We start from the raw sequence: 18,781 nt of genomic DNA, 5'->3' as shown, positions 1-18,781 counted from the left end.
GACAACCGTGATCCAATCATCCATCTATTGGTTTGCGAAATTGAGAAGGTCTTTATACTAACTACGTATTATGTTGAATTTGAGGCCAATATCTCTTTGTGGAAGCATACATAGGTACGTGATTAGACATACATATGCACTTGATAGACAAATTTCGAGAAACTTAAATAAATAATAAAGAATAAATAAATACATCAAAACAATAATTCAATTACCATAATTGATAAGAAATTTGAAAAAAACCAAGAGAATGACCTTCAAGCTGGTTTCAAATTCAAAATACAAAATGTTTGTAAGATTTTTATTGCAAACTTGCATTTGATCAAACATTCATTTCCAAGCCATCATATCAATTGGTTGTGCCAAAATTAAATAAAAAAGAGGCTTCCTTCATACCATGATTCTTACAAATCAAGCATTAAAACTGGCTATACGAATCCTCAAACAACCATGTCCCTTGAGTAAATCTATACGACATCTATCGGCTAAAGCTCAAGAAATTTCCAAAGATGAAGGATCTCTGGCTGCCATAGCTCGAGGTAAAGATCAAATGATCTATGTTCGCGAAAATGATGTGCTAGCCCAGAATCAGGATATGCAATTTCCCAGTGTTTGGTTACGTGACAATTGCCGTTGTGATCAATGTTTCCATCAGGATTCGATGAGTCGAAAACCCATGACTTGGACTACAAATTTCGATTGTGATGTTAAAGCCGAAGACATCCAAATTAATGAGGCCACAAAAGAAATCCATATACAATGGTCAGATAATCATCAGTCCACGTATCCCTTGCAATGGTTAAAAGAGCGTAATTTCTCCAAAGATCATCAAGAAACTTATATGAGATCTTGGTATCGGCCGCAACCTAAATATTGGAGTCAACAAGAATTTTCGAAAATTTTAAAAACTTTCCAATACAAAGATGTCATGGGAAATGATGCAGGTAAGACACTTAGAATTAGATCGTAAAGCAATTTTCTAACTTTAATTGTTGTTTTATTTATAGCTCTTAATGAGTGGCTAGAAACCATAACCATTTGGGGTGTTAGTATGCTAAAGGATGCTCCTTTGGAAACCGATGTGATTAAGAATTTATGTAACCGTATTGGATTTATACGAAAGACGGCATATGGGTAAGAATTTGAGGAAGATATTTAAAGGAATTTTTTTGAAAAATTCTAATAACATATTCCTGGTAAAGATAAGCCAGCAGAAATACTGAGTTTCTTTCAATTAATGTGTAGAGATTGATTTATAAATAGAACTGAAAAAATTTTGATCTGCACACAAAAAAAATTGTTTCTGATTCAATCACGAAATTAATTGATCCAGTTAATGTTTTAATTGAAATATCTTCAATCACAGAAATTATAGTATCAATTAAAAAATTAAATTGATACTATTAATTTATTTGATTGATTTTTATTTCAATTAAAAAATTTGTTGAATTAATTAAATTTTTAATTGAATATTTTTTAAAACTCAATTAAGATTTTAATTGGAAAAATTTTCGTGAAATTTTTTTCCGTGTATTGTAAAGGATTTTTATGGATTTTTGTCAATTCTGAAAATTTTTATTTTTTTTTTCACAGTGAAGTATTCAGTGTGGTCTTTCGTTCAACAGCCCGAAATTATGCCTATCTCTCCAAACCTCTACCCCTACACACGGATATGCCCTATTGTGAATATAAGCCTAGTGTTACGATTTTACATACTCTGGAACAATCGAAATCTGAAGGTGGTTCCAATATGCTAACAGATGCCTATAATGTGGCCAATCAACTGAGAGAACAGAATCCTGAATATTTTCAAATTCTCAGTGATACCTTGGTAGATTGGTGTGATATAGGACAGGATGAAGGTGAATCTTTTCATAATATATTTAGAGCGCCTGTAATAAAGTGAGTAAAATTATAAAAAAGTAAAAACTTTAAAATCATACCTTTTTTTTGTGGAAAAACTTCGATTTATTGGGGGAAATTGTGAGATTTTCATAATTTTTTGCTTATTTTTCGAAATTGTTTTTTTCATGCTAAGAATATAGATTTTTATGTTATCCATAAAAAAAAATTCGCCACAATCACATTTTACATGCTAAAAAATAAATAATATGAAGACATCATTATTTTCTTAATTTTTTTTATTGAATTGTATTTAAATTTAATTTGATCCTATTTAATATTTTTATTTTTATACTCTCCACTATAGGATGGTATTTCTATAGAAAATTTTGTAAAAATTTTATTTCTATAGAAAATTTTGTCAAAATTTTATTTCTATAGAAAATTTTGTTAAAATTTTATTTCTAAGAAAATTTTGTAAAAATTTTATTTATATAGAAAATTTTGTCAAAATTTTATTTCTATAGAAAATTTTGTTAAAATTTTATTTCTATAGAGAATTTTGTGAAAATTTTATTTCTATAGTAAATTTTGTTAAAATTTTATTTCTATAGAAAATTTTGCCAAAATTTTATTTCTATAGAAAATTTTGTAAAAATTTTATTTCTATAGAAAATTTTGTTAAAATTTTATTTCTATAGAAAATTTTGTCAAAATTTTATTTTTATAGAAAATTTTGTCCAAATTTTATTTCTATAGAAAATTTTGTGAAAATTGTACTTCTATAGAAAATTTTGTGAAAATTTTTTTTCTATAGTAAATTTTGTTAAAATTTTATTTCTATAGAAAATTTTGTCAAACTGAATTATATACGTAATTGATCGATCTTTTTATACCCTCCACCATAGGATGGGGGTATATTAACTTTGTCATTCCGTTTGTAACACATCGAAATATTGCTCTAAGACCCCATAAAGTATATATATTCTGGGTCGTGGTGAAATTCAGAGAAGATCTGAGCATGTCCGTCCGTTCGTCCGTCCGTCTGTTGAAATCACGCTAACTTTCGAACCAAACAAGCTATCGACTTGAAAGTAGTTGTTATTTATGTAGGTCGGATGATATTGCAAATGGGCCATATCGGTACACTTTTACGTATAGCCCCCATATAAACGGACCCCCAAATTTGGCTTGCCGATCCTCTAAGAGAAGCAAATTTCATCCGATCCTGCTGAAATTTGGTACATGGTGTCGGTATATGGTCTCCAACAACTATGCAAAAATTGGTCCACATCGGTCAATAATTATATATAGCCCCCATATAGACCGATCCCCCGATATGGCTTGCGCAGCCTCTAAGAGAAGCAAATTTCATCCGATCCGGTTGAAATTTGGTACATGGTGTCAGGATATGAACTCTAACAACCATGCTAAAAGTGGTCCACATCGGTCAATAATTATATATAGCCCCCATATAAACCGATCCTCCGATTTGGCTTACGGAGCCTCTAAGAGAAGCAAATTTCATCCAATCCGGTTGTAATTTGGAACATGGTGTTAGTATATGATCTTTAACAACCGTGCCAAAATTGGTCCATATCGCTCCATAATTACATATAGCGTCCATATAAACCGTTATCCAGATTTGAACTCCGCAGCCTCTTGGAGGAGCCAATTTCGTCCGATCCGGCTGAAATTTGGTACATGGTGTTGGTATATAGTCTCTAACAACCAAGCTAAAATTGGTTCACATCGGTCCATAATTATATATAGCCCCCATATAAACCGATCCCCAGACTCAAAGAACAGCAAATTTCATCCAATTCGCCTGAAATTTGGTACATGATGTTGGTATATGGTCTCTAACAACCATGCAAAAATTGGTCCACATCGGTCCATAATTATATATAGCCACCCATATAAACCGTTCTTCAGATTTGACCTCCGGAGCCTCTTGGAGGAGCAAAATTCATCCGATCCGGTTCAATGTGGAACGTGGTGTTAGTATATGGTATCTAACATCCATGCAAAAATTGGTCCACATCGGTTCACAATTATATATAGCCCCCATATAAACCGATCCCCAGATATCGGTCCATAATTATATATAGCCGATCTCCAATCACACAAAAATTGGTCTATATCGGTTCATAATCATGGTTGCCACTCGAGCCAAAAATAATCTACCAAAATTTTATTTCTATAGAAAATTTTGTCAAAATTTTATTTATGTAGAAAATTTTGTCAAAATTATATTTCTATAATAAATTTTGTTAAAATTTTATTTCAATAGAAAATTTTGTCAAAATTTTATTTATATAGAAAATTTTGTTAACATTTTATTTCTATAGAAGATTTTGTCAAAATTTTATTTCTATAGTAAATTTTGTTAAAATTTTATTTCTATAGAAAATTTTGCCAAAAGTTTATTTCTATAGGAAATTTTATCAAAATTTTATTTCTATAGAAAATTTTGTGAAAATTTTATTTCTATAGTAAATTTTGTTAAAATTTTATTTCTATAGAAAATTTTGTCAAAATTTTATTTCTATAGAAAATTTTGTCAAAATTTTATTTTTATAGAAAATTTTGTGCAAATTTTATTTCTATAAAAAATTTTGTGAAAATTGTACTTCTATAGAAAATTTTGTCAAAATTTTATTTCTATAGAAAATTTTGTCAAAATTTTATTTCTATAGAAAATTTTGTTAAAATTTTATTTCTATAGAAAATTTTGTCAAAATTTTATTTCTGTAGAAAATTTTGTCAAAATTTTATTTTTATAGAAAATTTTGTCAAAATTTTATTTCTATAGAAAATTTTGTTAAAATTTTATTTCTATAGAAAATTTTGCCAAAAGTTTATTTCTATAGAAAATTTTGTCAAAATTTTATTTTTATAGAAAATTTTGTTAAAATTTTATTTCTATAGAAAATTTTGTGAAAATTTTATTTCTATAGTAAATTTTGTTAAAATTTTATTTCTATAGAAAATTTTGTCAAAATTTTATTTCTATAGAATTTTTTGTTTTCTAATTTTATTTATTATTTATTTATTTTTATTTTGTCAAAGTTTTATTTATATAGAAAATTTTGTCAAAATTTTATTTCTATAGAAAATTTTGTTAAAATTTTATTTCTATAGAGAATTTTGGCAAAATTTTATTTCTATAGAAAATTTTGTCAAAATTTTAGTTTTATAGAAAATTTTGTCAAAATTTTAGTTTTATAGAAAATTTTGTCAAAATTTTATTTCTATAGAAAATTTTGTGAAAATTTTATTTCTATAGTAAATTTTGTTAAAATTTTATTTCTATAGAAAATTTTGTCAAACTGAATTATATACGTATTTGATCGATCTTTTTTTATTTAATATATAACACGTATGGACTTACATACAATTTAGAAGACGGTGTTAGGAGGTTTTAATATGCCTTGCCATCGGCAAGCGTTACCGCAACTTACGTAATTCGATTGTGGATGGCAGTGTTTAGAAGAAGTTTCTACGCAATCCATGGTGGAGGGTACATAAGCTTCGGCCTGGCCGAACTTACGGCCGTATATACTTGTTTTAATTTAATTTAAATTAAACTATTACCATAATAGTTCCCAATATCATATTCTTTATATTACGCAAATTTACCTTCGAAATATTTCCATTTTTATTTAACTTTTTAATTTAATGTTTAATTTTTTAGCTTGGATAAAGATGGCCAATACACACGCATTAATTTCAGCATACCCCAGCGTGATAGTCACTTTAACATCGATATCGACAAGGTGGTATCTTGGTATCGAGCAAACTCACTCTTTGTTCGTATGGCTCATGAACAGGCTGTGACTTTTAAAACGCAACCTGGTGATATTTTGGCTTTCAATAATCTACGCGTCGTCCATGGCCGTACGGGCTATGATGATAGCAAGAATAATGTTCGTCACATTATGGGAGCTTTTGTCGATTGGGATACAATTCATTCGAAGAGAAGGGTGTTGAGTAAAGCTTTGGAAAAAGACAACTTCTGATTTGATAATTTAATTAAAAACAAAGATTTTAGAATTAAAATTGTTATTGATATAAGTTAAAAGTTCAAAATAAAATTTTAAAATTTAATTTAAGGACAATTTTCATATATTTAAAAATTGTTTCAGATATGTTAAAAACGCTGGCTTTTGTTTATCAGCATTTTATTCTAGGTGAAGATACCGATTTATATCAATATTTTTAGATATTGATAAAATTATAATCAAAAATCTCTTACTGAAATAAAATATTTCAAGTAAAAATTTTAGTCAAAAAGGCAAAAAACAGGATTGATTTAATATGTCACAGCTTAGAGATTCATAATCAACCCCAACATAACGCACTTATTAACTTTGCATGGAATTATTCACTAACTCATTGTTTTCATTACTTTTCACTCAACACCAGTGATGATCATATATGCAACAAAGGACAATAAGACATACGCAAATATATCAAACATTTACACACATACACATACATCTGTAAACATCTGTATAACAAGGAAAAAAGTTAAGAAGTAAATTTACCGTCATTTCACATTATGCCTACAGGTGACATCTCTCAACATAACAGACATACTCCCATTCTCTCACAAAAAGAAATAAAGAACTACGAAAGAGATCTCTGTAGAACATACATACAGACACACACTCCAACTTGCCCACACTTGGATATGTTAATATAATCGTACAACTAACACGTGCAATGACAACATAAAACAACAATTGTTAAACTTGTCCAGAGGAAAAGTTCAAAGTAATCGAGAGAGAGAGAGAGAGGGAGAGAAAAAGAGAGAGGCGTACACTAATGATAATAGAACGAATAAAATAAAAACAACAACAGCAGCAGCAACAATCAAGAATACAAGCAATAAGAACATGAAGGAATACTGCATACGAGTATCAGAAGGCTAAATGATGATTCTTAAAATGCCAAGGAATGAGACAGATGTTGGCAAGGACCAAAGAAAAATGTACAAACAAAAACATATATATAGCAATGAAAATAACGAACAATAAAAGGTAGAAGGCAACACATGCTATTGCACCGTTAAATGATGACACGAACTACATACGTAAAACTTAAAGTGTTCACTTGCCCACACACACACACCCATACATACATATGCATACGATGTTCATTCTTTGTATGCAACAGCATGTTAATGCACTTCTAAGAGGATTGTCCTGCCATTTACGACGAATGAAGAATGTTTGATGGAGTATGAGGGTGTGAGAGAGAAAGAGAGCTAAAAAAAAAGAACGAAATGAAGCATCCAAGCCAAACGACCCAGCGGACACAAGATGAAATGACTGTCATACATGTCATGTGACAAGCAACTTTGTTTTCTAAAGTTTTAGCTAACATTCAGGCTGGGTTGTTGGGCCAGAGAATTAAAAAACAACACACAGCGGATTCTGGGCAGTGCTGCCGCTACTACTTCAATCGAAGTAGTTTGCTTCATTTTCACAAAATTTACTTCGTCACTCCTTCTTCCAAAAATCTGCTTCACTTTTTGTTCTGCTTCAAAATTTTAAAATTTTTCCCAATATTACCTAATTGTTTTTCCTATTCCTTTAATTACGATGAACATAGCGGTTTTAATCATTGAATTATTAACCGATGTGGATCAATTTTTGCATAGTTGTTAGAGATCATATACTTACACCATGTACCAAATTTCAGCCGGATCGGATGAAATTTGGTTCTCTTAGGGGCTCCGCAAGCCAAATTTGGGGGTCCGTTTATATGGGGGCTATACGTAAAAGTGGACCGATATGGCCCATTTGCAATACCATACGACCTACATCAATAACAACTACGTGTGGGAAGTTTCAAGTCGATAGCTTCTTTCGTTCGGAAGTTAGCGTGATTTCAACAGACGGACGGACATGCTCAGATCGACTCAGAATTTCACCACGACCCAGAAATTATGGCAAAATTTTCTATAGAAATAAAATTGGTCAAAATTTTCTATAGAAATAAAATTTTGACAAAATTTTCTATGGAAATAAAATTTTGATAAAATATTCTATACAAACAAAATTTTGGCAAAATTTTCTATAGAAATAAAATTATGGCAAAATTTTCTATAGAAATAAAATTTTGACAAAATTTTCTATAGAAATAAATTTGTGGCAAAATTTTTTATAGATATAAAGTTTTGGTAAAATTTTTTATAGATATAAAATTTTGGTAAAATTTTTTATAGAAATAAAATTTTTCCAAAAATTTTCTAAAGAAATAAAATTTTGACAAAAAGTTTCTAAAGAAATAAAATTTTGACTAAAATTTTCTATAGAAATAAAATTTTGGCAAAATTTTCTATAGAAATAAAATTTTACCAAAATTTTCTATAGAAATAAATTTTTTTTTTCAAAATTTTCTATAGAAATAAAATGTTGGCAAAATTTTCTAAAGAAATAAAATTTTGACAAAATTTTCCATAGAAATAAAATTTTACCAACATTTTTTACAGATATAAAATTTCGGCAAAATGTTCTATACAAATAAAATTTTGGCAAAATTTTCTATAGAAATAAAATTTTGACAAAATTTTCTATAGACATACAATTTTGACAATAATTTTTTTTAGGAATGAAATTTTGGAAAAATTTTCTAAAGAAATAAAATTTTGACAAAAATTTTCTATAGAAATAAAATTTTGGGAAAATTTTTAATAGGTATATAATTTTGGCAAAATTTTCTATAGAAATAAAATTTTGACAAATTTTTCTATAGAAATACATTTTCTATAGAAATAAAATTTTGCCAAAAATTTTCTAATGAAATAAAATTTTGACAAAAATTTTCTATAGAAATAAAATTTTACCAACATTTTTTATAGATATAAAATTTTGGCAAAATTTTCTATAGAAATAAAATTTTACCAAAATTTTCTATAGAAATAAAATTTTGACAAATTTTTCTATAGAAATAAAATTTTGACAAAATTTTCTCTAGAAAAGCAGGAATCGAACCCACGACCTTGTGTATGCAAGGCGGGCATGCTAACCATTGCACCACGGTGGCTCCCGTTTTATATTGGTGAGCAGGAATGTTTTCGTGAATGTAATTCGTTACTCACGCACATTCACGAAGATATTATTTTCGTGACTCACGCGCACGCACGACATTTTGGTTTTTTAATCACGCTCGCGCACACTCATGCTGTTGTCATGAGCGTGACTCACGCACGAATCACGAAAATTTTCGTGAGTCACTACAATTTCGTGTCACGTGCACACCTCTAGTTCAATTGTGGTTCACTTTGGGTCTAGTGAATTGCCTGAATTTATTTTGATAATTGGTTGATAATTTTACTGCAAGTAGAGGATGCTGATGAGGAATGTGGTAATTCCGAAACGTGCGTCCATCCAATCATCTTGCAGTCTATAGGGCTTTGCCCAAATAAATTTTACAAATATTCTTTTCCTCTGTTAGTTAAGCTACTCTTGTAGTTTAGTCAACACAATGGTTTTAAAGCTGAGATCAAAACAACAAATAAAATTTTTACAAAATTTTCTATACAAATGAAATGTTAACAAAATTTTCTATAGAAATAAAATTATGACAAAATTTTCTATGGAAATAAAATTTTGACAAAATTTTCTATAGAAATAAAATTTTGAAAAAAAGTCTATAGAAATAAAATTTTGAAAAAAGTTTTATAAAAATAAAATTTTGACAAAATTTTCTATAGAAATAAAATTTTGACAAAATTTTTTAAAGAAATAAAATTTTAACAAAATTTTTCTATAGAAATAAAATTTTGTCAAAATTTTCTAAAGAAGTAAAATTTTGACAAAATTTGGATAGAAATAAAATTTTACAAAATTTTGTAGAGAAATAGAATTTTGAAAAAATTTTGCAGAGTGAAAAAAATTTGACAAATTATTCTATGGAAATACAATTATGACAAAATTTTCTATAGAAATAAAATTTTGACAAAATTTTCTGTAGCAATAAAATTTTGACAAAATTTTGTATAGAAATAAAATTTTGACGAAATTTTGTATGGAAATAAAATTTTTACAAAATTTTCTATAGAAATAAAATTTTGAAAAAATTTTCCATAAAACTAAAATTTATAAAAATAAAATTCTGACAAATTGTTCCTTGGAAATAAAATTTAACAAAATACCTTTTTTTGGTTTGATAGTTTTTTGGTCAAATTTTGTCCCAATTTTTGGTAGATTATTTTTTTCTCGACTGTAAACCGTGCTTCCTATACATTATTTTTGCACAGGGATAATTCAGCCGCCAAAATATCAATTTCACAATTCTATATAAAAACACTTAATATAAAATTGTTAAATTCCAAAAAACAAGGGAGTCTTTTTTTGTTTGTGACTGCCACATTTATGTCACTTCACCTCTAACAAATGGTACTTCTAATAAATTAGTCTTAAAAATGTCTTTATTAAAAATTCATTTTCAAATCCAACAATACCCAAATGCTGTCCCACAAGGACCAATTATGTCATGCTTATTTATTTATGTGTATTCCCACTTAATCGCTAACAAATTTAATGGATTTCCTCTCTTTTGCAAAGGTCCTTTGGATAACATGACAAACGCAAAAAAAAACGACCTCATCACCCATAAAAAACACACGACCATAAGCCAAAATTCTCATTCAGTCATAGACTTTGAGCTACCTCAGAAGTTGGTAAAATGGGGCACTTCGAAATGTGGCTTTGCCATCAGAAAAAGCTCACAATACAGATGAGCTACGATTTTGGCAACGAAAAATAGCAACACGTTTAGCGCTAATTAGCCTCACGGGCAAGTAGCAGCAGCAGGCAGCAAATCCTAGAGTTTCCCAAAAAAAATTCATGGTGATAAACACACACTAGCACACACAGTCTACATGTTCACAGGACTCTATACAAGGCACGCGTTAAACCCCAAACAAATAAAGCCTCAGGATCCTCACAATGTTAATGGCGGTGGTGGTGGTGGCGGTGATTTTGGTGCTGATGTAGAAGCAACAAGCTTGTTAGGCCAGAATATCATTTAACCATTTTGAGGCGGATTTGGATTTGTTGTTGGTTGCGTCGTTGTTGGATTGTTTGCACGACAATAAGACCCCATCACCCCATGAGATCCCCAGCCTTTCCTTGTACCAAAACGAAGGTGGCCTTTTCACAAAACCAAAAGCCAAAGGCCAAATTCAAGAGGCGGGAGCAGGTGAGTTTCAGTGACAAACTTCATAAATAATCGCGCGTATAAAACGCATAATTAGGCCCACAAGTCACAAGAGCTAGTCAGAAGTAGATATCCTGCATCTCGACAATGTAACTCTGGATGATACTCGCACTCCATTGCAATGAGAACCACCCATAAATCGACTAACATTTGCTGGAACGCAATGCATTTCCCGTTTGTCAAGTCACAACCTGGCCAGACGAGGCTATTCTTCCAGGTCGTTTGTTTGTTTGGTTGGTTATTTTGTGTTGCTCTTGTGGCTTTGTTGATTCACTGAAGAAGTGGATTTTTGCCCATAGCCTTTTAAAAAGATTTGTGTTCACCATAATTTATTTCACCTTAAGGACGAATAACAAGGTTTTTTATACCCTCCACCATAGGATGGAGGGTATATTAACTTTGTCATTCCGTTTGTAACACATCGAAATATTGCTCTAAGAACCCATAAAGTATATATATTCTGGGTCGTGGTGAAATTCTGAGTCGATCTGAGCATGTCCGTCCGTCCGTCCGTCTTTTGAAATCATGGTAACTTCCGAACGAAACAAGCTATCGACTTGAAACTTGGCACAAGTAGTTGTTATTGATGTAGGTCGGATGGTATTGCAAATGGGCCATATCGGTCCACTTTCACGTATAGCCCCCATATAAACAGACCCCCAAATTTGGCTTGCGAGGCCTCTAAGAGAAGCAAATTTCATCCGATCCGGCTGAATTTTGGTACATGGTGTTAGTATATGGTCTCTAATGACCATGCAAAAATTGGTCCGCATCGGTCCATAATTATATATAGCCCCCATATAAACCGATCCCCCGATTTGGCTTGCGAGGCCTCTAAGAGAAGCAAATTTCATCCGATCCGGCTGAAATTTGGTACATGGTGTTAGTATATGGTCTCTCACAACCATGCAAAAATTGGTCCACATCGGTTCATAATTATATATAGCCCCCATATAAACCGATCCCCCGATTTGGCTTGCGAGGCCTCTAAGAAAAGCAAATTTCATCCGATCCGGCTGAAATTTGGTACATGGTGTTAGTATATGGTCTCTCACAACCATGCAAAAATTGGTCCACATCGGTTCATAATTATATATAGCCCCCATATAAACCGATCCCCCGATTTGGCTTGCGAGGCCTCTAAGAAAAGCAAATTTCATCCGATCCGGCTGAAATTTGGAACATGGTGTTAGTATATGGTCTCTCACAACCATGCAAAAATTGGTCCACATCGGTCCATAATTATATATAGCCCCCATATAAACCGATCACCAGATTTGACCTCCGGAGCCTCTTGGAAGACCAAAATTCATCTGATTCAGTTGAAATTTGGTACGTGGTGTTAATATATGGCCTCAAACTCTCATGCAAAAATTGGTTCACATCGGTCCATAATTATTAACCAGATTTGACCTCCAGAGCCCCTTGGAAGAGCAAAATTCTTTCCATTCGGTTGAAATTTGGTACGTGATGTTAGTATATGGTATCCAACAACCATGCAGGAATTGGTTCCTATCAGCCCATAATTATATATAGCTCCCATATAAACCGATCTCCAGATTTGACCTCCGGTGCCTTGTGGAGAAGCAAAATTCTTCCGATCTGCTTGAAATTTGGTACGTGTTGATCGTATATGATATTTAACAACCATGCCAAAAGTGGTCCATATCAGTCCATAATCATATATAGCCCCATATAAAACGATCCCGAGATTTGGTTTTGGAGCCTCTTGGAGGAGCAAATTTCATGCGAGTGAGTTGAAATTTGGTACATTGTGCTAGTATATGGTTTTTAACAAACATGCCTAACTAGGTCCATATCGGTCTATAGTTATATATATCCCTCAGATAAATCGATTTCCAATCACACAAAAATTGGTCCATATCAAGTTCATAATTGTATATAGCCCCCATATAAGTGACCCCCATATTTCAATTCTGGCTCTGTACGTACCGTGCAAAAAGTCTATATCGATTCGTATTTATTTGTAGACTTAACTATACATAACTTTTTGCCTAATATATACCACGTATGGACTAACTCACAATTTAGAAAACGATGTTAAGAAGTTTTAAGATACCACAACCCAAGTATTTCGATTGTGGATGACAGTCTTTCGTAGAAGTTTCTACGCAATCCTTGGTGGAGGGTACATAAGATTCGGCCTGGCCGAACTTACGGCCGTATATACTTGTTCTTTCCTAAGGTGGACAATCGTACAAACAAAAAATCCAGAGAGTTCGTTGTTGGCTTTTTCCTCATACATACATTGGCTGTCCGCGAAATTGTGGAAACCAATGCCACAAAGGAATTTTAGACGCTTTTCTTAATTTGATTTTGTCGAAAGCACAGCTGAGGTACTTGAATGACCATAGAATGAAATGGATTCATATTTAAAAAAAGATAATAAAACGAATGCTTTTCTAAGGGAAGTTTTAGTTGGTATGGGGGCAGAAGTTATTAGGGATTTTAGTTTTATAATAAAAACAAAAAATTAAAATGATTTCAATTTCGACAACTTTTGGGCATAGCATTTTCGAGTGAGCATGTTGTTTTAATCGACCACAGATTGTTTGATTCGACCACTACGGAGAACTTCGGTCCTACTTTCCTTTTATAGGAACTTTCGGGTCTACTATTTTCCCACAGAGACCTTCGTGCCAATTGTTCTACCACAGAGAACTTCTGGCCTATTTTTCCCACATGGAGACTTTTGGGCCAGTTCTCTCACAGAAACCGGGACTGGCAGCGAATTAGGAAATTCGTTAGGGATACAGAGTCCCTGGAATAAAATATGGATGGTACGATGTTGTATGTCAGCCGCTATGAATCTGGGCAAATTTTACACCTATGATTGGACACCAGAGCTCAAGCATGGTAATAATGTAGGCCGCCGTAATAGCCGATGGTCTCTCCCCGCTGGTATTCATCGACCTCGGGGTTAAAATAAAATCTGAATATTATCGGGAAAATGTCGTAAAGATAAATATTTGTCTAGTTTGGCTACAGATCATGGACATTCCAACAAAATGTCTTAAAAAGGAGTTCTTTGTTTAATTTCTAGCGCATTTCTGGCCACCAACATCTCCGATTATCAATTCGTTACACTTTTGCATCTGGATCATTTTGGGAGCTTAAGATTGCCACCAAAAATACCAAAGTGTGAGTTTAGCTGAGAATGGACCAAAACACCGCAGAGCCATTTATATACACCATGTGAAGTCGGCTGTTTGAAGGTCAAAATATGTGTCAAAGATAGCCAATTGGAGCCACCGTGGTGCAATGGTTAGCATACCCGCCTTGCATATACAATGTCGTGGGTTCGATTTCTGCTTCGACCGAACACCAAAAAGTTTTTCAGCGGTGGATTATCCCACTTCAGTAATGCTGGTGACATAACTGAGGATTTCAAAACTTCTCTAAGTGGTTTCACTGCAATGTGGAACGCCGTTCGGACTCGGCTATAAAAAGGAGGTCCCTTGTCATTGAGCTTAACATGGAATCGGGCAGCACTCAGTGATAAGAGAGAAGTTCACCAATGTGGTATCACAATGGACTGAATAGTCTAAGTGAACCTGATACATCGGGCTGCCACCTAACCTAACCTAACCTAGCCAATTGGAGCATTTCTTTCGACCAATCGACACGAGCCTCTTTTTGAGCGATTAACAAATTGCATGGAATCCAAACAGGGTTGCCACAGCTTGGTAGAATTCTTGATGTTTTGGTAGAGTTTGCTAAATATTCCCCTCCAGAGGTACTTCACAAATTTTCTATAGAAATAAAATTTTGACAAAATTTTCTATAGAAATAAAATTTTCACAAAATTTTCTACAGAAATAAAATTTTCACAAAATTTTCTACAGAAATAAAATTTTGACAAAATTTTCTATAGACATAAAATTTTGACGAAATTTTTTTAAATTAAAATTTTGATATAATATTTTTTATAGAATTACAATTTTTACAAAATTTTTTTATTGAATTAAAATTTTTATATAATGTTTTTTATAGAATTAAAATTTTTACAAAATTTTCTATAGAATTAAAATTTTGACAAAATTTCTATCGAAAGAAAATTTTGACAATATTTTTTTATAGAAATAAAATTTTGAAAAATTTTTCTATGGAATTAAAATTTTTACAAAATTTTCTATAGAAATAAAATTTTGACAAAATTTTCTATAGAAATAAAATTTTGATATAATATGTTTTAATATGTTATAATATGTTAGAATTAAAATTTTTACAAAATTTTCTATAGAAATAACATTTTGACAAAAATTTCTACAGAAATAAAATTTTGATAAATTTTTCTATGGAAATAAAATTTTAATAAAATTTTCTATAAAATAAATTTTTGATATAATACTTTTTATAGAATTAAAATTTTTACAAAATTTTCTATAGAAATAAAATTTTGACAAAATTTTCTATGGAAATAAAATTTTGACAAAATTTTTTATAGAAATAAAATTTTGATATAATATTTATTTATAGAATTAACATTTTTACAAAATTTTCTATAGGATTAAAATTTTGACAAAATTTTCTATATAAATAAAATTTTGACAAAATTTTCTATAGAAATAAAATTTTGACAAATTTTTTTATGGAAATAAAATTTTGACAAAATTTTCTATAGAAATAAAATTTTGTTATGATATTTTTTATAGAATTAAAATTTTTACAAAATTTTCTATAGAAATAAAATTTTGATATAATACTTTTTATAGAATGAAAGTTTTTAAAAAAATTTCTACAGAAATAAAATTTTGACAAAATTTTCTATAGAAATAAAATTTTGACAAATTTTTCTATGGAAATAAAATTTTGATATAATATTTTTATAGAATTACAATTTTTACAAATTTTTTTATAGAATTAAAATTTTGATATATTTTTTTATAACATTAAATTTTTTACAAAATTTTCTATAGAATTAAAATTTTGACAAAATTTTCTATAGAAATATAATTTTGACAAAGTTTTCTATAGAAATAAAATTTTGACAAATGTTTCTATAGAAAGAACATTTTGACAAATTTTTTTATAGAACTAAAATTTCGACAAAATTTTCTATAGAAATAAAATTTTGATATGATATTTTTTATAGAATTAAAATTTTTACAAAATTTTCTATAGAAATAAAATTTTGACAAAATTTGCTATAGAAATAAAATTTTGACAAAATTTTCTATAGAAATAAAATTTTGATATAATACTTTTTATAGAATGAAAGTTTTTACAAAATTTGCTATAGAAATAAAATTTTGACAAAATTTCTATAGACATAAAATTTTGACAAAACGTTCTATAGACGTAAAATTTTGATAAAAAAAAATTACTATGTGGAAAATATGAAGATGATCTGTTAGTGACTAAGCATAATATAACCCCTTCTTTATAAATCAAATTTTGAAAAAAAAAAATCTATAGAAATAAAATGTTGACAAAATTTTCTATATAAATAAAATATTGACAGAATTTTCTATAGAAATAAAATTTTGACAAAATTTTCTATAGAAATAAAATTTTGTTAAAAAAATTACTATGTGGAAAATATGAAGATGATCTGTTAGTGACTAAGCATAATATAACCCCATTTGTTGAAATCAGGCCATACATAAATATATAAGTGAGCTATATCTAAAATTTAACAGATTTTTCATCAAAGAAATTTCATCAATCTCGGTTAATATTTGAGATCGGAACAATAAATACATGGACAGACACCAAGGGCTAATTCGACTCAGAAGGTGATTCGGAGTCGATCGGTATATATTTTATGGGGTCTACAATTAATATTTCTGGTAGGCATAGTTTATCTGCAGACCAAAGCTATTATAGCCTTGCCATAGTGGTTTTGGGTATAAAAATAAAAAAAAAATACAAAATTATTTTTTAATATTTTAAAGCATTTGGCCAACCGAAAAACACCTATCATTCGGCAAGAACCTTCATCTCGTTTCGCATTTTTGCCATTGTTTGGATAATGAATGAATTGTAACGCGGTGATTGTCAGCATAAAAGAGGCTTGGTCGACAAAGCAACACAAAAACCAAAAAAAAATATGTCCGTTTTTCCTATGGCAAAGTAATAGTGCCAGTATGATGGTAGTAGGACGGATGGACGGACGGACAGACTGACTGACTACTAGTGGCCATCATCGTACCACTGATTTTGTTTCTGATGGCGATGATTATGATGTCAGCAGACTGATATTACTCCTGATTATCAGAGATGACAGTGGAAATGTAAAAGCAAAGTTGAAGGCAGTAAACGCATTGGTTTAGTAAAGCCAGTAGCTACATAACTTTTTAGGGAGAGAGAGAAAGGCCTTGATTATTATTTCAAAGAGGGGGAGAAGAGAAATTAAAATAAATGTGAATGAAAGCTACACCTATATATGTACGAACGCGCGCGTGTGTGTGTGGGTGGGAGTAGAGAAATTAAAAAAATAAATGTGAATGAAAGCTACATCAATGTATGTAAGTGGGAGAGTAATTTGGTATGGTTTTCTATGACTCTCTGTCCTTCTCTCTTATTGTTATGGGCCCTATATAAATGTGATCCGTTACAGCATCCGTTGTTGGATTTCAATTCACCCTGAAAAAACAACACCATATAAATTTCATACTTCATCCGAAAGGAAGCATATCCCCACTCCCCCAAAATCTCAACCATAACAAAAACCACAACAATTCCTTGCAATCCATATGAATATCCCTACAAAAACAACAAAAGCAATGAGAAATATATTTTTTGTGTGTGTAAGAGTGTAAGGCTTTTGTAAAAAGTTTTCATCAAAAAATCACCAACGGCTAAATAAACGGCCAGATAGATTTCTCTATAAAATTCAACAAGGCCTTCTCCTCCAGCACTTGATGCTTCATTCTCTCTCTCACACCAAGTAACACCATTGCAATGAAATGTTACAACATAGACCACACGTTAAATTTTGAAACGCAGGACATTGGCAAGTAGTGACAAATCAAAAGACACCGTGGTAGTTGTGATTACTCGAGTTTCCATTTCCTTGTGGCATTGGTGCAGAGTGACTGACACTCACTATGAAAAAACATAGTAATCATAAAAGAAGAACAAATGTCATAGAGTTGGGGTGGGGACAAAGCTGTTATGCAGTTGAATTGCTAAAAAAACAAAAATCTTTAATAATTTAAGAAATGGAAGAAAGGATCAATTTCTGACGTAGACGAGTGATTTTAGAATTTTGTTTCTAAATTTTTTAACAAGTCGAATTTTTTACACACGTATACACTGAAATGATTTAGCAGTTTACGACGGAATTAAAACCTCGACTTTTCAACTTTTATTTTTTAATTTTGGAAATTTTTCTAAAGGTCGAATTTTAAAGTCAGTTTTAGTTGATTTTAAAAATTTTGACAAAATTTTCTACAGAAATAAAATTTTGACAAAGTTTTCTATAGAAATAAAATTTTGACAAAATTTTCTATAGAAATTAAATTTTGACAAAATTTTCTATAGAAATAAAATTTTGACAAAATTTTCTATAGAAATAAAATTTTGACAAAATTTTCTATAGAAATAAAATTTTGACAAAATTTTCTATAGAAATAAAATTTTGACAAAATATTATATAAAAATAAAATTTTTACAAAATTTTCCATAGAAATAAAGTTTTCACAAAATTTTTTATAGAAATAAAATTTTGACAAAATTC

The 18,781-nt window shown here is 30.3% G+C and overlaps 1 protein-coding gene across 1 annotated transcript; it reads left to right on the top strand.

Annotated features, from left to right (window-relative positions):
- The first annotated feature begins 356 nt into the window (after positions 1–356).
- LOC142240516 (gamma-butyrobetaine dioxygenase-like) lies at positions 357–5,952 on the top strand. The gene is made up of 4 exons (XM_075312218.1): positions 357–944; positions 1,008–1,134; positions 1,594–1,902; positions 5,540–5,952. The coding sequence occupies exons 1-4, from the start codon at positions 398–400 to the stop codon at positions 5,862–5,864; spliced, it is 1,308 nt and encodes a 435-aa protein (XP_075168333.1). The 5' UTR covers positions 357–397; the 3' UTR covers positions 5,865–5,952.
- The last annotated feature ends 12,829 nt before the right edge of the window (positions 5,953–18,781 follow it).

The sequence above is a fragment of the Haematobia irritans genome, chromosome 5 (assembly GCF_050003625.1).
Source record: "Haematobia irritans isolate KBUSLIRL chromosome 5, ASM5000362v1, whole genome shotgun sequence".
NCBI classification, from domain to species: Eukaryota; Metazoa; Arthropoda; class Insecta; order Diptera; family Muscidae; genus Haematobia; species Haematobia irritans.
This window is presented reverse-complemented; position numbering and strand designations above follow the sequence as displayed.

What these genes read in the sequence shown, in the direction of transcription:
- LOC142240516 (XM_075312218.1), top strand. Translation starts at nt 398, where the DNA reads ATGATTCTTACAAATCAAGCATTAAAACTGGCTATACGAATCCTCAAA. An exon ending in ATACGAAAGACGGCATATGG is followed by an intron (nt 1,135 to 1,593) that starts GTAAGAATTTGA and finishes TTTTTTTCACAG; the next exon opens with TGAAGTATTCAGTGTGGTCT. An exon ending in TTTAGAGCGCCTGTAATAAA is followed by an intron (nt 1,903 to 5,539) that starts GTGAGTAAAATT and finishes TTAATTTTTTAG; the next exon opens with CTTGGATAAAGATGGCCAAT.